The sequence below is a fragment of the Gallus gallus genome, chromosome 4 (assembly GCF_016699485.2).
Source record: "Gallus gallus isolate bGalGal1 chromosome 4, bGalGal1.mat.broiler.GRCg7b, whole genome shotgun sequence".
Taxonomy (NCBI): Eukaryota; Metazoa; Chordata; class Aves; order Galliformes; family Phasianidae; genus Gallus; species Gallus gallus.
The window spans coordinates 69,737,412-69,753,396 of record NC_052535.1 but is presented as its reverse complement, the minus strand read 5'-3'; the positions used below and the strand labels follow the sequence as shown (position 1 = coordinate 69,753,396).

Genomic DNA, 15,985 nt, shown 5'->3' with positions numbered 1-15,985 from the left:
CACAGAATGCTTTTCAGAAATTTCTTCTAAAATATTAGGTTCCAATCGATAACTCTGCTGAATCTTTGGGGGAGTCTGACCCACAAGCTGAGAAAGAAAAATGTTTTGACTAAGTTTTCTAGAAATATCTTTAAGATATCAACTCTTATGATTGAGTTTTAAAATGTGCCTTCTCTAACAAGACATTTTGCGTGCAAAATATTTGTGAGGAAGAATTTAATAACAATAGCATTGAAGTTTTTCATGAGGCAATAATTCAGTTTGAGTTGATTAAGTTCAAATTTGTTGCCCTAGCAGTTTATTAAGCAGAGATAGAAATTATTGCTGAAAAAGCACACAGGGGTATTCTCCATAATTTTACTGTGCTGTAAACCATAAACCTTCTGGCTTTAAGGATGGTGCACTTATTAAGAATAAAGTTTGTTACTATCTGAAACAATGTCACACTGCTCCAAACATCACAAAGAAACTGCAACTAAGAAGCAAAAATCTATTTCATCCCAAAGATGAAAATGTCACTTCATGAAAAGTGACTAAATTTCTCAGTATTTTAAGGATCATCTTCCCAATACTTATTTTAAACCACCCACTGTTCACAGTTTATGAAAACTTAGATGGCCTGATCTATACTGATAATTGAACAATAGTGTAATCTGTTTTCATTCCATCATTTTAGCAGACCATTAGCGACTTCAGCCTGCTCTCTCTCCATTGCCAGGGGAGTTACTTCTCCCTTTTTCAGCACACACTGTGCGTAACACGACGATTCTGGAGCGACTGTCCGCTGTTTGGTTGTAACAAAAAGGTTGGGAGTGAAAGGGCAGAAAGGGAAAAAAAAAAAAAAAAGAGGGAGGAACCAAAAGGTCTGGACATCTAAAACTGCAGTGATTCTCGCTCTGAAGAATTCCAACAGAGCTTAGAATAGGACTGCCCAATCTTAAAAAGCTACCTTGAAGCAACAGAAATCCATGGATGCCAAAAAAAGTTTCCTTCGAGAACATTGAGCTTTGCCTGATACTGCAAACTATGTAAATGATCAATCATCTGCTTTTAAGTGCTCAGGGTTCTAGACATTACAGTGCTGGTAATTACAGGCATACACTTTGGCCTCTTGCTGGTGGGTGCTAATACATTTTATTTAGTATACCTACCAAGGATAAAAATTTGATCAGCATGATGTGACTGTCAGCTTTCATCTGATCATACTCATCAGATTAGGCAAATCTTTAAAAATGCTGCTCCTCACTGGGCAAATGAATAGTCTCACCTCACTGAAATGTTAAAGTTTAGTACTCCTAAGAGGATACATATACAAATTACCACATGTATAGGCAATACAAAAAAATAATCCTTTTGTGATACTACTTGCCTGAGTTCTGCCATATCAAATAACTTAAGATTAGAGATTTCTAAACTGCATCTAGTTAATTGTGTGGTTAGAGACTTCAAAAATAGCAAGTCCATAACAGATGTCTTACATAAAGTTGCAATATCAGGTAACGGCAATTTTAACTAGTTAGGAAAATGAATCATATACATTACACAATGCATGTTTGTGCCTATACTTATGGATGTTGAATGAACATTTCAGTGAGGATGTGTTTTCTACGCTGTCTCAGAAATACTTCGATCTTCACTTTTATGACAGTCTGGCAGTTTTACAAAAGCATTAACATTTCAGCTATATTAAGTAGTTTTATATCTGAGATGAAGGATGCAGCATGTCTGCCATGAAAACTGACTGGTATGTTTACAATTAAATAGGAATTTCCCCCAGAATGCATTAATAGTTATCTTACAGAAAGTAGATCTAAAACCTTCTTCAGCTATTCACACATGTACTGTGCCACATAGTTAAATCCTTTTTCTTCACAATATTCAAACAAATCTTAATTTTCTTCACTTCTACACAATCAAGGTAGCTGGCTGTATACCCATTAGTCATTCCAGAAAGCTCAACTGAGCATAATCGTGAAGCTGATAACTTTGTCTTCTCTCTTTCTCTACATCCCTACCCTCCACCCCAAATCAAATTAATTATGAAGCTTTTGATCACTATGGAAGCGTTAGGTTTTCTATCACACTTCACGATAGCTTTAGGTGTATTTACAGCTTAGTGAGATCTTAACAGCGTAAAAGCAAACAAGGAAAAAACTCATGCAGGCAAGGTTTAATTTAACCGCACAGAGAAATAGAGAAGAACTTAGTATTAACCTATTTTTGATAGAATTCTGCCTTCTCTTTAATTATATCTTCAACAACCTAGAGCAACATCCCATTAAAATATTTTTGAATGTAAAATGCAGATCTTCCTTGTGACAGTGACCCATCTGTACATTGTTGTTGTTTGATTCAATCATATTATTAATGCATTATTTCAAATGCATTCTTTTTTTTTTGGGGGGGGGGGGGGGGGGAGGGGGGGGGAGGAGTAGGGGTACGATTAGTTGAAATCTGAAGAAGTTAAGCCCTCCCCCATATCAACAGAATTCCCTGTTAAAATTCATTTCATATTGCACACAAGCCCAAACCAGAAGCTTTTAAGCTTTCTTTACAGAATACAAGTTATTTCGCACTTAGTTGTTCTTGATGTCATGCACAGCAATTGATCTTTGCCATGGTTTTGAGTGTAGAAGACTGGAGTGAACTGCATGCCAAGAAACTGCTGGAAAATTAGGAACACAACCTTAATCTATCATCCCTGCTACATCTTGATGCAAACAACTGTATTTAAAAGAGGCTGGATAATTTGCTTCCACTTCAAGTCACCAGTATATATTTGATCTCAAAACATGTTTTCACCTTAATCTTCTTTCTCCCAATATATTTCCTTGGATTTTTACTATATATTTTTACATCTTGCTACAGATCATTTAGAAGAGTAAAGCCTGAAGAAATCAAACAAGGACAAATAAGGATGAAAGTTCACTAACTCTTCTGTTACCTCCACGTATTTAAGACATTATGGACAAGATTTATTCATATGACTATAAGCACGTTTGAACATAGTCTACACCAGCAATGAAGCAGGCAACTTTACAGAACTTCCCTGTATTTGTTTCAAATAATAGCTTATTACCAAACATCTCCAAAACTATGCATGTTCTCCACGTGGAGAGGGGATGGATTCTTTCTCGTGGTTTTTCAGCCACAGTAATTCAACATTCCATTCACTGCTCCACTCCAGTGCACACCCAGCACTTCATTCTCTTTTCATTTATCACCTACCAACTCTTCTAACGTCTCTTCACGTTGCTCCTCTCGTTTTCTTTTGCTCTCTTTAATCCCTCACCCTTTACCCCAGCTTCCTTTCCAAAACGATCAGAGGCTTTTGTAACACATTAACATCACAACACCTCGGCTTTAAGTAGCATCCACTGAACTGGCACTCAAGCTACTGCTCAGGACTCCTCATTAGCTCTCAGAATCTTTAGGCAATTATTTTGCTTTCTACTCAACTTACATTCAAATCCGCTTCTTTCATATTGCTGCTGACATCACCCTCAACTCATCTGATATTCACAATATTATCGCAGTGATACAATGAATAATCTTACACAATAAATTCTTGCACACATCCCCTCCAGTGACTTTAACTGAACCTCCCCTCCTTCAGATTATAAACATTGAGCATCTTTGATTTGTCCTTCCACCTGTGCCTCCCTTTATCAGTTCTCTACATTGCAGAACGTGTTTAATTGATCATCTCCTGTAATACACTGCTTGATGTTGCCCAGTTTTGCTTTAAATGCACTGCTAGCATTAGAGAGGAAATGGAAATTATTAGGTACTATCTTACTGGTTCATTCAACATGCATAAACATTCCCATCTGCCACAGAGCAAATCATTTCAATCTTTGACAAAACAAAAAAACCCTCTGAAATCAATAAGAGCACTCAGCCAAAATGAAATGAGAGCTTTTTTTTTTTTTTAAATATGAAATGGATACTATTTCTCATACACAGCAGAACACTCATCATTATTCAAGCTTTAACTTGGAGTCATGCGTGGAGGGAAAAAGTTGTAAATAATCGTGGCATGCAGCCATACATACCATTTCCCAGTCTTTCCATTTTGCTATTTCCTCTAATACCCCATGTAAATGCATCTATTTTGGAACTACCCAAGGCAGTATCAAAAAATATCTCAAGTTATCTTTATCAAAGCCAAATTCTAGTGAAAACACTGTGACACATAGGCCCTCCCTGGCTTTAGCTTTACTAGTGAAGCTTGTATATACCCCAATGAAATGGGTATTTTCTGGCAGACCAGGAAAGCATCTGTCACAGCCCTTCTGATGGTCACAGAGGGGAGGTTATCACTGGCACCATCGCAGTAGCCTGACATTTCAAGCCAATGTTTGAGCTGTCATGAAGGATCAGACGACATGTTTTTATTTAAGCAAGAATGATTTTGAAATAGAAATGGGAGTTTCAGCAAGTTGCAGGTTGAACAAATTGATTCTGTACGATCTATTTTTCACGCCTGCTCAAGAGAGGAAGTTTAAGAAATTCACACTACATAGAGAGTCAAAGAAATTGATGGTTTCTTACTAGCACTATATCACTGCCAGAAGCTCAGGCTAACCCAATCACTTTTTAACTAGAAATGGGCCTGAGACACGATGCTCTGATCTCAATCTGAACTTCACAAAGTTCATGATGGTTATGTTAGGATTTGGCATTTGGCTTAGGATCTTCTCCACTTTTAACAATGAAGAAAAATCTTTTAAAGCACCAGTGGACTCTCCTCTATCAAGTTTAATAGAAATCAATAAATCAGCTTGATCCGATCTCATTTCAACATTGTAAGAAGTCTAAATAGGTGTCTTTTAGCACTGCAGTTATAATAAACCCTTTTAAGTCTCTCTGGGAGTAGTTCTCTAGTAAGGATGTGAATTCCAATATGAGCAGAATTTAAGGACATCCCTGGATGTATTTGCTTGGTAATTAATGGCTGAGGCACAAACTTGAGATTGGGAATGATTTGTAGAGCATCAGAGCCCTCTACCGGATTAGAACTACATTACTGGGCATTTCTTTAATGCAGCAGTGAAAGCAATACGTTTTATCTAAAAGTTGAAAAACAAGAGGTACTGGGAGAACTACACTGCATGAAAGCTTGAAGACAGAAACTATTTTTTTCCTGATCTCCAAATAGGCAGAAGTCACATAGAGAAACAAACATTAGTTCAAATGGAGGATCTAACAAGAAACCTGTTCGGATCATTTGAAACGTGGTTCTAGGTAAACAGGCTTTGGAGAGGTGATAGTTTTGCACCATTGTTCACAAATTTCATTCAAGGAGAAGGAAATCACAAGCTGACAGCATGTATAAACTTCATCCTGTTTCAGGGCTTGGTTTTGATTTGCCTTCTGCTGCACTGCAGTTACTGACCTGTACAGAGCGTCTATGAAGTAGAAGGGAATAAATGCCTCATCGAAAGGCTGCTTAAAGGTGTGTTTTCATGATTAACTAAAACAAATGTGACGTCATAGATACTGAAAGGGCATGGCTGATACAGTTTACCAAACAACCCCCCCAAAACAATAAATTCAACACACTCATTAAAACACGCAAAATAATAACTGAAAATGCATGTGTAAGAGAAAATTGTTAGGGGAGGGAATACAAAAAACAGTTAAATTAGATTATTCATAATTTTCATCCTGAAGGCTATCAAGAAACCTTGAAAAGTGGCTCTGGAATACTTTTTCCTCACAGAAAAGGACACAGTAGGTGAGGAAGTGAACAACAAAAGGACTAGTTAATGAGAGAACATTCATATTTGAAATAAGAGTTTGCATATATACAAATATGAAAGAGCAAGTCATGCAACAGCACTTTCCCCAAATCCCCACCCTGGTTCCAACAGCTCACAGGTTGTCAATTTCCTTACACAGAAATAGTACCTTTCACTTAATGTCCTGAAATAGATTTTCTTCCAGCAGTTCACACAGCCACCCATTGAACTCCCATTTATACCCTCTATCTACAGCATCCTAGGGAGTTCCACAGTTAACTGCATTACACCATAATACAGTCACAACTAAACCAAACCAAACAAAAAACAAAAACAACCCTCAATTTGGGAGCCGGAGTGTAAGGTACTTTATGTGTTTTTTAATACTGGATTTGTTTAACATATTACAGTGCACAACAAGTCAATTCGCATTCTTAAAAAAAAATAAGGAACTTTAACATTGAACATTTAGATGAAGTGTCACTTTAAATGCGTTATATATAAAAGTACACTGTAGCATTTTCCAGAGCACTGTACTATAGGAGGACAGTGAAAGCACTGCACATAATAAGCTGATTTAGAAGAGTACTTATGACACACACTTTTAAGAGTGAATTAATCCTACCCCTGCCACTAACCTGTTGTAACATTCAGGGCTTTTCATTTCACCTCACTACATATTCATTTTTTTCATTGTACAACAGGTATAATGATACATCTCTTGCTTTTTGAAGTCTTCTGAGAATTGCAGCAATAAAGTACTACATAAAAAAGATATACATTTATATTCACAAAGAACCATCAATTTCTAACACCAGTTAAATCACCTTTTCAAGCATTCATTCACAAAAAGCACATGAAAAATTTACCTGCTCATTTTTGCAGATCCACACAGTATTCCCTTGAAGTAGAATAAAGATTTTGGCTTTGTATCCTTTCAGTTCAAGATATCCACTTTTCTCAGGAGCAACAGAAATTCGAGACTGAGGATTATTATCAGATTGAGATTTCACGGCATTGAGTATTTTATTAACCCAGTCATTCCTTTCTTCTAAAAAGGGAAAAAAAATAGACAAAGGTTATAAGTTAAGAAGCAGCTCCACTTTCTACCATATTTCTTTTCTTGTTCTTCCTACTATGCCTTGCTGGTTGGTGGTATAACTGCAGCATAACAGAGATGACATCTAACCTTGAAAAGGAGGTAGAAAGGAAAAAAAGCAACAGAACAGGAGAGGCTAGCAAGGATATCCACTCAGTTAACATCCATAAATGAACAAAAATTGAAAGTTATGAAAACATTAATTATAGTTTTCATAAATCATGAGTACTAGTTCTAAGATGCTCAATTTCAGAGAGTTCAAAGACTGAGGTGGCAGACAGGTACCATGTTCTTCATTTATTATTGATTGGGCAACAAGAAAAGAACGATATTTAATATCATAAACAAATAGCGTGGAGCCTAAATGTCATCCATCACTGAAGAGAGAAGCCAACCCCAATGCTACTCTGTTTGACCATGCTTTTATGCAACATTTGGCAATTCACAATCATTCCATTAATGATTCTAGAACTCCTCTTATAAGTACAGGCTTTGTTTTAAGACAACTGTTGTATTCTAAAGTCTCTTAGAGTAGTTTTAAAAGGTATAGATGACAAAATTAATCCAAAAGATGGGCTTTGTTTTTCTTTTTTGATAACATTTCATTTGAATTAAAATCTCACAGAACTTGAGTAGATTATGTTCTAATTCAGCACTACCACCTATTTCATTTATTTCCCCCAAATGCCCTAAACTTTCCAAAATGTTACACATGATTTTCCCCTAGCTACTTAAAAAAAAAAATACTGTAGTTCCAGTTTGCAAAACAAATAATCGGAGCACCAAAAGACAAGAAAACAAATACTACATTCTACAGATTATGGACTGACATTGCTATCAAGGGGACAGAAGTCAAAGGCAATGACAACACTCTATTTTGATACTTCAGCAGAAATTAAGTTAATATAGGAGGTCCACAGAATGAAATATGTGGAAAGTCTCCACTTCAAAATCTTTTAAAAGAATCGTTCTTGAATTGTCCCAGAACAATTTCCAATCACAAATTCACAGAAAGAATAGCATAAAATGACAGTTCGTACACATGCCAGTAAGCAAGCAAGGTTATTTGCATAATCTACTATGAATACATCATCCACCATTGGATGCAGTAAGGATCAAATTACTTGCACAATATCAACTTATATCCTTAATGTGACAGTAACAGGTTTATGAACACGTCACCAGGTCCTGGTGATCACCTGGCATAGTAAATGAAAATACAATTTAACATATAAAAAGCAGCTGCTATAAATATACTTTTTAAGTCAATATAAGCTGTTAACGTTTTACGGTATTCAAAGGTAACAGCTCATAAAGCAAATTATGGTCGTACAAAAATTAATGTGCTAAGACGGTTACATTCTAATTTATAAAAATGACCAAATTTGTTTTGGAAGAGAAAGGCAAAAGTAATAAAAATAGACCTACTTCTTAGCTAAGAGCATAAAAACGTCTGAACTGATTTGAGCCAGACCTGATAAGGATTTGTTCACTAATGCTGCACTCCTGCTGCAGCCTGCAGCAAATGTATACAACCAAGCTATAACCCATAAAAATGAGATTTGATAAAGAAAATGCTGAGAGACCCCTAGCTATAATGGGTCTGGCACACAGTGCTGTAAATACATACTGCATGTCTCTTTTCCTAGATATTCCAGTTTATTTGATTGTTTCCATAAATAAGTCACGCATGCACTGACATTAATTCTACGTATTACAGCAGTAGGGTGATAAAGCATTAGACTGGAAGATGCATTAACTTCCTCTTTTTGTTTGTATTTTCTACCAATATATGGTTGAAAACACTGTACAAGGCAGTAAATAAAAAACAAAATAAATAAATAAATCACTTTGTCTCTTATCACATCATCACATCCAAGCCATCAACTTCATTGTTGCTCTTCATCAATTTTATATCAAGTAGTGACTGGGAGCAGATGGCTGATAGTACACAGACTGTAAAAGCTGCTAGCGATATCTAACGAATGTCCAGAAAAATTCGTCTTTGGAAATAATGGGAGAGGAGGTAGAAGAGCTGGAGAATTTTCATGTTTTACAAAGTACTTTGTAATAAGAAATAAAAGTTATAGTTATCAATAGTTTTACTTCATGAATCCAAAACAGATGGATTTCAGAAATACCTTTTGCAATACAAATCACACTTCACATAGTTTATCAGCAATGACTACATGGCCTGCAAGAAATTATTAGAATTATACACATGTGTTGTACATACCTTCTTTATCCACTCGGAAGACAAAAGTCCTATGGGATGTAACAACTTCAAATTTATTCTCTCCATGAACTCTAACTGTTGCTATAGCAGAGAGTAGTATTATTCCCTTTGAGAATACTTCCTATAATAAAAACACAAAAGAAGCAGTTAATAGTTGTTAATAAATGTCTCCCAGGTAGTATTATGCACAATGATGTCTAGGATGCTCATACTCTAAACTGCACTGTGCTCCTACAAGTTCAGCATTTATTATTAATAAAACTGCATCAATTAGTAAACCATTTCACCATCCACACACAGCCCACTTCACTGTTATGTGTCCATGCTCATATTCTGCCTTCTAAAATAGGAGTAAACCCCACAGTGAGGTATAATGCATATATGAAACACCACTTCAGAAGACACCTCATGACACTGCTACGACAAAATGTCACAGTCTTAAATTCACAATTTTATACCGAAGAATCGAGCATATCACCCATACACTCACAATTGTAAAATACAATCAAGCAAGAAAAAAAAATAATTGTGCCTTCTCTAGGTTGAGAATTCCAGAGTATGTGTGGTCCTTCTTCCCTTCATTCAGTAGTCAGTTAAAAAAAACAAAAAAAACACAAAACACTGTGGATTTTATATTTTAGCATTAATATTCATTTGACGAGGTGGGGGGGGGGGGGGGCGGCGTGCAGGGCAGAGAGTGGTGACAACTCTGCAAAAATCCATTGTCTAATGGTAAACTTGTAGGTTGGAGCAGGTACTTGCTATTCTCCCAGATGAGATGAAAGGGGAATGGCCCCTGAAAAATATCATTTGACATCACAGTGAGTTTTCCCCAAAACTTCCTGATTTCCAGCTAGGAAACAGGATAACAGAATTTAAACAGCAAAACAGTAAAAAAAAAAAAAAATGAAATGTTACTAGAACATTCACCAAGCAGATCACCTAATAACATAATCAACCCAAGTGGTTCCATTTGATGGGGCAAGGAGAAGCTGAAGCAGATTCACATATACTTCACAAGTACTTCTGAACGATTCCTGGATTACAGAGTTAACACCGTTCTATTCCTCATGTCACCAACATGCTTTGATCAATTGGTTTTCTGACTAAGATAACTCAGATACACTGCTGAGATTTATGATCCAGATGCAGTAATATTCCGAGAGGTAGCTCTCCCCCATAAAGAATTTGTACTGCAATAAATTTCTTCCTGAAGTATAAATTATTATAACAGAGTTTATACAAGGGTTTAAGGAATCACTGTGAATGCTAAGCATAGAGGACGCTTTTTATGTTTACTGAGTTTAATATACCACCAATTTTCACCAAATTCATAGTATTGTGTTGTTTCACTTCTAATCACTAACATATTTCAATGAATGCTGTTTGAAAAACTGCAATTTATTAAGAAATATCAAGACAGAGGAGATGTCACTTTAGTTACACCCAAGAACCACTCCGTAATTCAGAATCATCTCAGTACTAATATGTATTTTTATCATGGCTATACTTATTTGAAAACAGACTTAAACACAGCAATCTGTTAAAAAACACAGGTATTGTGTCAACTACTGATCCTTCACAATGAAAAAGCAAGTTTACTACAGACAGTATTTCTAAAACTGTTAAGATACAATTATACTATGGAGTTTGCAGGCATCTACTGGTTGTATTTGGTACTGTAAGAGAATAATTTAGACTACTTTAAGTTACAGCTGCTTTATTCTGCATTATTCTATCTGTCTCTTTTTAAGCTTAATATGGTTTGGGTTTTGTTATTTCATCATCCTTCAGGCATACTTATTTTGAAATACCATTTAAACCATGAGAATTTCTTAATCTTATTTCTACACCAGGCTGTCTTTCACATGCAAGAACTAACACCTAGTGCTAAAAGCTCCGACAGATAAAGAGAATACTCCAGACAAGAAACTAGGTGATTTAAGGAAACAAAACAAAACACCACATCCTTCCACAACAGACAAACATGACCTATTCCAAGAACATCAGTGATTGCCCTACTTTGCAGTGAATTTCATTCTTCGTTACATGCACCATAACCGAACTACTCTAAGACAGTTTTGCCTTACTAAGTACATTAGAGCAGCAAAGTTATCCTGCCAAAAGGAGGAAGAAATTTGAAGGAAATATTCTGCAAATGGAGTAACTAAAAAGAATTCTGAAATGATGTCTTTTCTTCAGTATGGTCTCACTTTTGTTAACCACATTTTGTTATGACAAAAACCACATGAGATATTGATTGCTCTCACCACATCAACTTGCTCAGGACAATGAAAACAGAAGAAATGAGCACCATCACCAATTCAAATCAAACCAGTTCTCAGGACAGATGTCCTTTGTAAAAAAAAACAAAAAAGAAATTATTTTTTTAATATATGTATAGATTTAAAGGAAAGAAGAGATCTATACTGATTAGAAGTTGACATACAACTAGAACAAAGTTAGAAAAAAAGTTAGAGAAATCAAATTCAAATTACTCAGAGAAGAATTTATGTGAGCTAAGCTCACACACTTTCAGGAATATGGCCTTCTTTGTCTTTTCTCTACATCATCTACTCATTTCACCCTTGATTAACCACACAGCACATTGCTTACCCAATGCAATCCCACAATGCACACAGAACTAAGGGTAGACAATTGTCTTTTTCTCCAATCTGTAAACATCTCCAAGTGTTTCACAAAATCCTCAGCTCCCACAATTTGTGTCAACTCACAGTTCTCAGATATAAGAAGGTTTTAGCATGTGACTCATCAGGTTAGTAAGTCAGACATCCAAATTTGAGCAAGTTGAACACAGAAACGAAGCAGTGACTCTTTCAATCACAAGAGTGCAGTTTTTCCACTCATGAAAAAAGAAAACAAAAATGTGGACAAGAGTCTGTAAAGCAAGCCTCCCAAGTGCTCTTTACAGTCCAAACTACTACAGAAATCTTCAAATAAAGGATGGAGTTTTGGAAGCTTTCTATGCAGCCCATGCTACATTAAATATTCCTCTCAGCAAAAGGGATGATTTCTGTAATCTCTTGCAACAAACAAGCACATAACAAGTCGTGTTCTAGTGACCTCAATATAACTATTAGTGATCCTCCAGAATAAATCAATCTCAACTTCAGATACAAGACTTAAAACTCTTTAAAATTAACATTTCTTTCTCTAATTATGCTACAGAAGATAATAAGCAAATTCCAATGCTATTTAAGCCATTCTTAATAACTAACCTCACTTTTCTGGTCCTTTAAAGCTCTGGCATGAATACCACAAAGAGGATAACATATTTTGTCCCTCCAATCCAAATATTCTCTTCATCTACATAATCGTGTCTACTAAGTGAAGAAAAATAAGCAAGCAAAAACAGGCTGTCTCATGTTCCTCATCAGCAGGCATAATGAAGCATAATGTAAATACTTCTTGCTCTTTTTCTCTGCCCCCTCAGGACATACTCAACCTTTTTCTACTTCAGTCCTCCCACTTCATAATCTGCTGAAACAGGTCAACACGTGCACATTATAAAAATATATGTGAAATTCTTATTGATTACCAATACCTATCATAATGAAACCCAAATTACAACACAAAGCTGAAATTTCTTCCTAATTTAATATGCATCTTCAGTAGGAAAACTTCCCAGTGTTTCAAGCAATGCAAGTGCATACAGCCTCATTTCTAATAAACAAGCTTATTATACAATCATCTAACATTTTTGAGCTTAGCAAGATGTGCATTTCTTCCAAAAGAAATTAATCATAGAACAACAGAAAAAATAATTTTGAAGACAGCTTAATTATATTAAATAGATAAGAAAAAAAGATAAAGGGAAAGGCATTACAACAAAGGGGCAGTGACAGAAGGACCAGCACGAAAGGTACTATAAAGAAAGGGAATATTGCTCATCCATATCAGAAGATTCTAGGTTCACAAGGGAAAGCTTCACCAAGGAGGAATCTCCACAGAGAGATCCTTCCTGAGTGGCAGTCAGACCTTAAATGAGGTCTAAGAGAGGTGCAGCCAGACTTCACCCCTTCCAGTCACTCAGGTGAATTGCCTTCACCTGTGCTCCCAGGGCTGACCGGGCCCTTTCCCCAGGTACTCAATCAGTGGTTCAGGCTGTGACTCAGCAGTTCCATACAGTCATCTATCAGAAGTGATCTACTTGAATCAAAGCAACGCATGAGCCTGCAAATGTTTCAGGACAATTCAATCCTTAGGTGCAGAAAAACTAAAACACCCACTGGAGTCACAGTATTATGCTGATTTTGAAGAGACCCACTGTTATGGAAACTAGTCCTGCCTTTTGTAATTATTCCTAGAAGACACACAGGAGATACATTTATAATAAGAAACTAGATAGGCTATCATGGGGTATTTCTTGTTTTTACAAGGCTTTCATTCCAAATTTTCTCTCTATATGTATATATCTCATGCTGGCTTTCATAGACAAGACAGTTTGCAGCCATCACCAAAGTAACAGTCTGATCTCTTAAATGTGTTTTTCATTACTCTGTTCTTCTGTAATAATGTCCTTATCCTAATATTTTGCAATTGAATATACAGTTAACATAAATGTTCACTTATAGTTATTTCTAAATGTTGCCTTATACACATGCATTTTGACCCAAACATGGCACTTACCTTTTCATTATTGTAGTAAGAAATGCTGTCTCCATCAAATTTAACCCAGCGCTTCTGAAACATACGTTTACTGTGAATCAAAGATGAATGCAATTAAAATGACAAGTTATACTGGCTTTTAAGAGTGTCTCAAAAGGTCACATCACATTTTGCTTCCTGTGTTTCAGCCTAAACTTTCTGGAAATTAAAATTAGCCCCTTTGAAGATTAGAACATTGATTTCAAATGTAATAAAAATATCTGGAGATAAGAAGTACAGCATTAATGGAGTTCTGTTATAAATCAGTGTCTTCATGTTTTTATCAATCAAGTTTCCCCTCTCTTTCTCTTCCTTATTCTCACGCTCTTTATCATATTTGAAGTGACAAAGGAAAAAAGAGATTTCAGTAATATAGTTTTCCTTTGACCTAACAGGTAAAGGATGAGAACAGGCTATTTTTATGGGAAGCAAAGGAATATTCTTAATACAAAGCATACCTTTAAATATTACAAGATCTGTAATATACTTCCAAAAAGGAAAGGTGAAAATCTAAAATGAGCATCTCATTGACAGATTCATAAGAAGGGCACTTCTGTTTACACCCTACGATACCTTAATTCATTAACCTCTCCCTAACACTTTCTTCCCTGCCCAATGAATAAATAGCAGCCACACGAAATCGCTCAACAAGTAGAACAGAGAAATTCCTTTTCAATTACTGTTATCAACTAGAGATAATCCAATGAGCTTCTTGTCAATTATATCAGCTTCCTGTTAATTCATGCTGTATGAGAAGCTCCTTTAAAAATTATGGAACATGAACCTGAAGCAGTCCAATATGTTCTTTAAAAATGTTGACAGACTATAACTTATCATCGATGAAAGTTTCAGTTCTAAAATCTAATAAACACATTATTAAGAAGGAACAAGATTCCACTCTTTTCCCAGTGCTATTTCTTGTCCTATTAAAGGATGGGTCTGATTTTGGATTAGTAGACTGTGGTAGCTTACCAAAACTTTCATCATATACCAGCTCTGGTTTAATTAATTTACATAATGTAAGTACAATAAATCATCATTTTTCATAACCTGGAAAGGCCAACACAAAATCTGTTTTCCATTAAAATATCAGTAAACTTTCAGTTAATACAGAGAAGGAAATGTAAACCTAAATGCCCAATATCATGTAAATGAACTGAATGGCTTTACAGTTTATAGTGACTTCATGAAAACTAGAAGATGTACTTTAAACACTCAATTTGCAACAATTTAAGAAAATTGTGCATCTTCATTCCCATGAGGGGACACAAATGCAAAATGCCAGGTGTAAATGGAAACATTATAAAAAGTAGGAGGGGAGTGGGGGGGAGGGAGAGGAGGAACAAAGCAAAGAAACATTCAGTTGGTAGGGACTGAAATAAAATATGGCAAGGCTTTATGGGAAGAACAAATCACTGTTAGCTTCCCCGCCCCCCACATTTGGTTAGTTTCTTTAAGTCTTCAGGTATTTGAGAAATGGTGCTGCTGCATGAAATTTAAGAAAAAGAGCAAAAATAACTAAATAATTGTTGTTCATTAAGTTATATTTAAGGACAAGTCCTTGAAATTTATCCTACATGCATCGCTAGCTTGAAGCTAATGACCCTGAAACTGTTCTATACACTGCTACTTAGTATTAGTTTTGTGGTTAAGTCTATATCTTTTTCAAAATAATGTATTCTCACACAGTACTTTGTATAAAGCCTTCACATTCAGTTCCAAACCCTATTCCTTCAAATTGCATAGTCAACTGGAATCCATAACTAAATTTTATATCCCTCTAATAGCTACTGCTAAAATTGAGGTGTTGAAAAAAATGTGAAATTAAACAAAAATTAGAGCTAACTGCAAATCTTCTGAGAATATGCTATCAATTCTCCAAAAAAAAAAAAAAAAAAAAAAGTAGAATAAATGTGCTGTAATCGGGAAAAAGTCTTTTAAATTTATGTCCAATTATTCTTTGATTCTTTATTAAAATAGGTAAGGACAATCCCTAAAAGTTAATGAAACTTCACAAATTCACAAATTTTATAGAAAACAACAACAACAACACAATAACAAAACAACAAACAAAGAAAAACAATGAGGTCTGAGCAAACTGGAATTCCAGTATGGCAAAATAGATTTATCAAACCACATGCATTCCTTTTTGTCATTAAGCTTCAACAATATATTACAAACAGGCAATAAATAAATAAATAAATAAAATAAACAATCAGAAATTGCTTTGATAGAACT

General features: G+C 35.4%; 1 protein-coding gene across 4 annotated transcripts in view; it reads right to left on the bottom strand.

Annotated features, from left to right (window-relative positions):
- The window catches only part of ARAP2 (ArfGAP with RhoGAP domain, ankyrin repeat and PH domain 2), a 134,006-nt gene that overhangs the window by 78,292 nt on the left and 39,729 nt on the right, over window positions 1-15,985 (bottom strand). For all 4 annotated transcript variants that reach the window (XM_046940684.1, XM_046940685.1, XM_426346.8 and 1 more), the window contains 3 exons: window positions 13,730-13,799; window positions 9,080-9,200; window positions 6,614-6,795 (listed from right to left, as the gene is read on the bottom strand). In XM_046940684.1, the coding sequence (XP_046796640.1) occupies window positions 6,614-6,795; window positions 9,080-9,200; window positions 13,730-13,799 (373 nt within the window). The remainder of the gene's footprint in view (window positions 1-6,613; window positions 6,796-9,079; window positions 9,201-13,729; window positions 13,800-15,985) is intronic.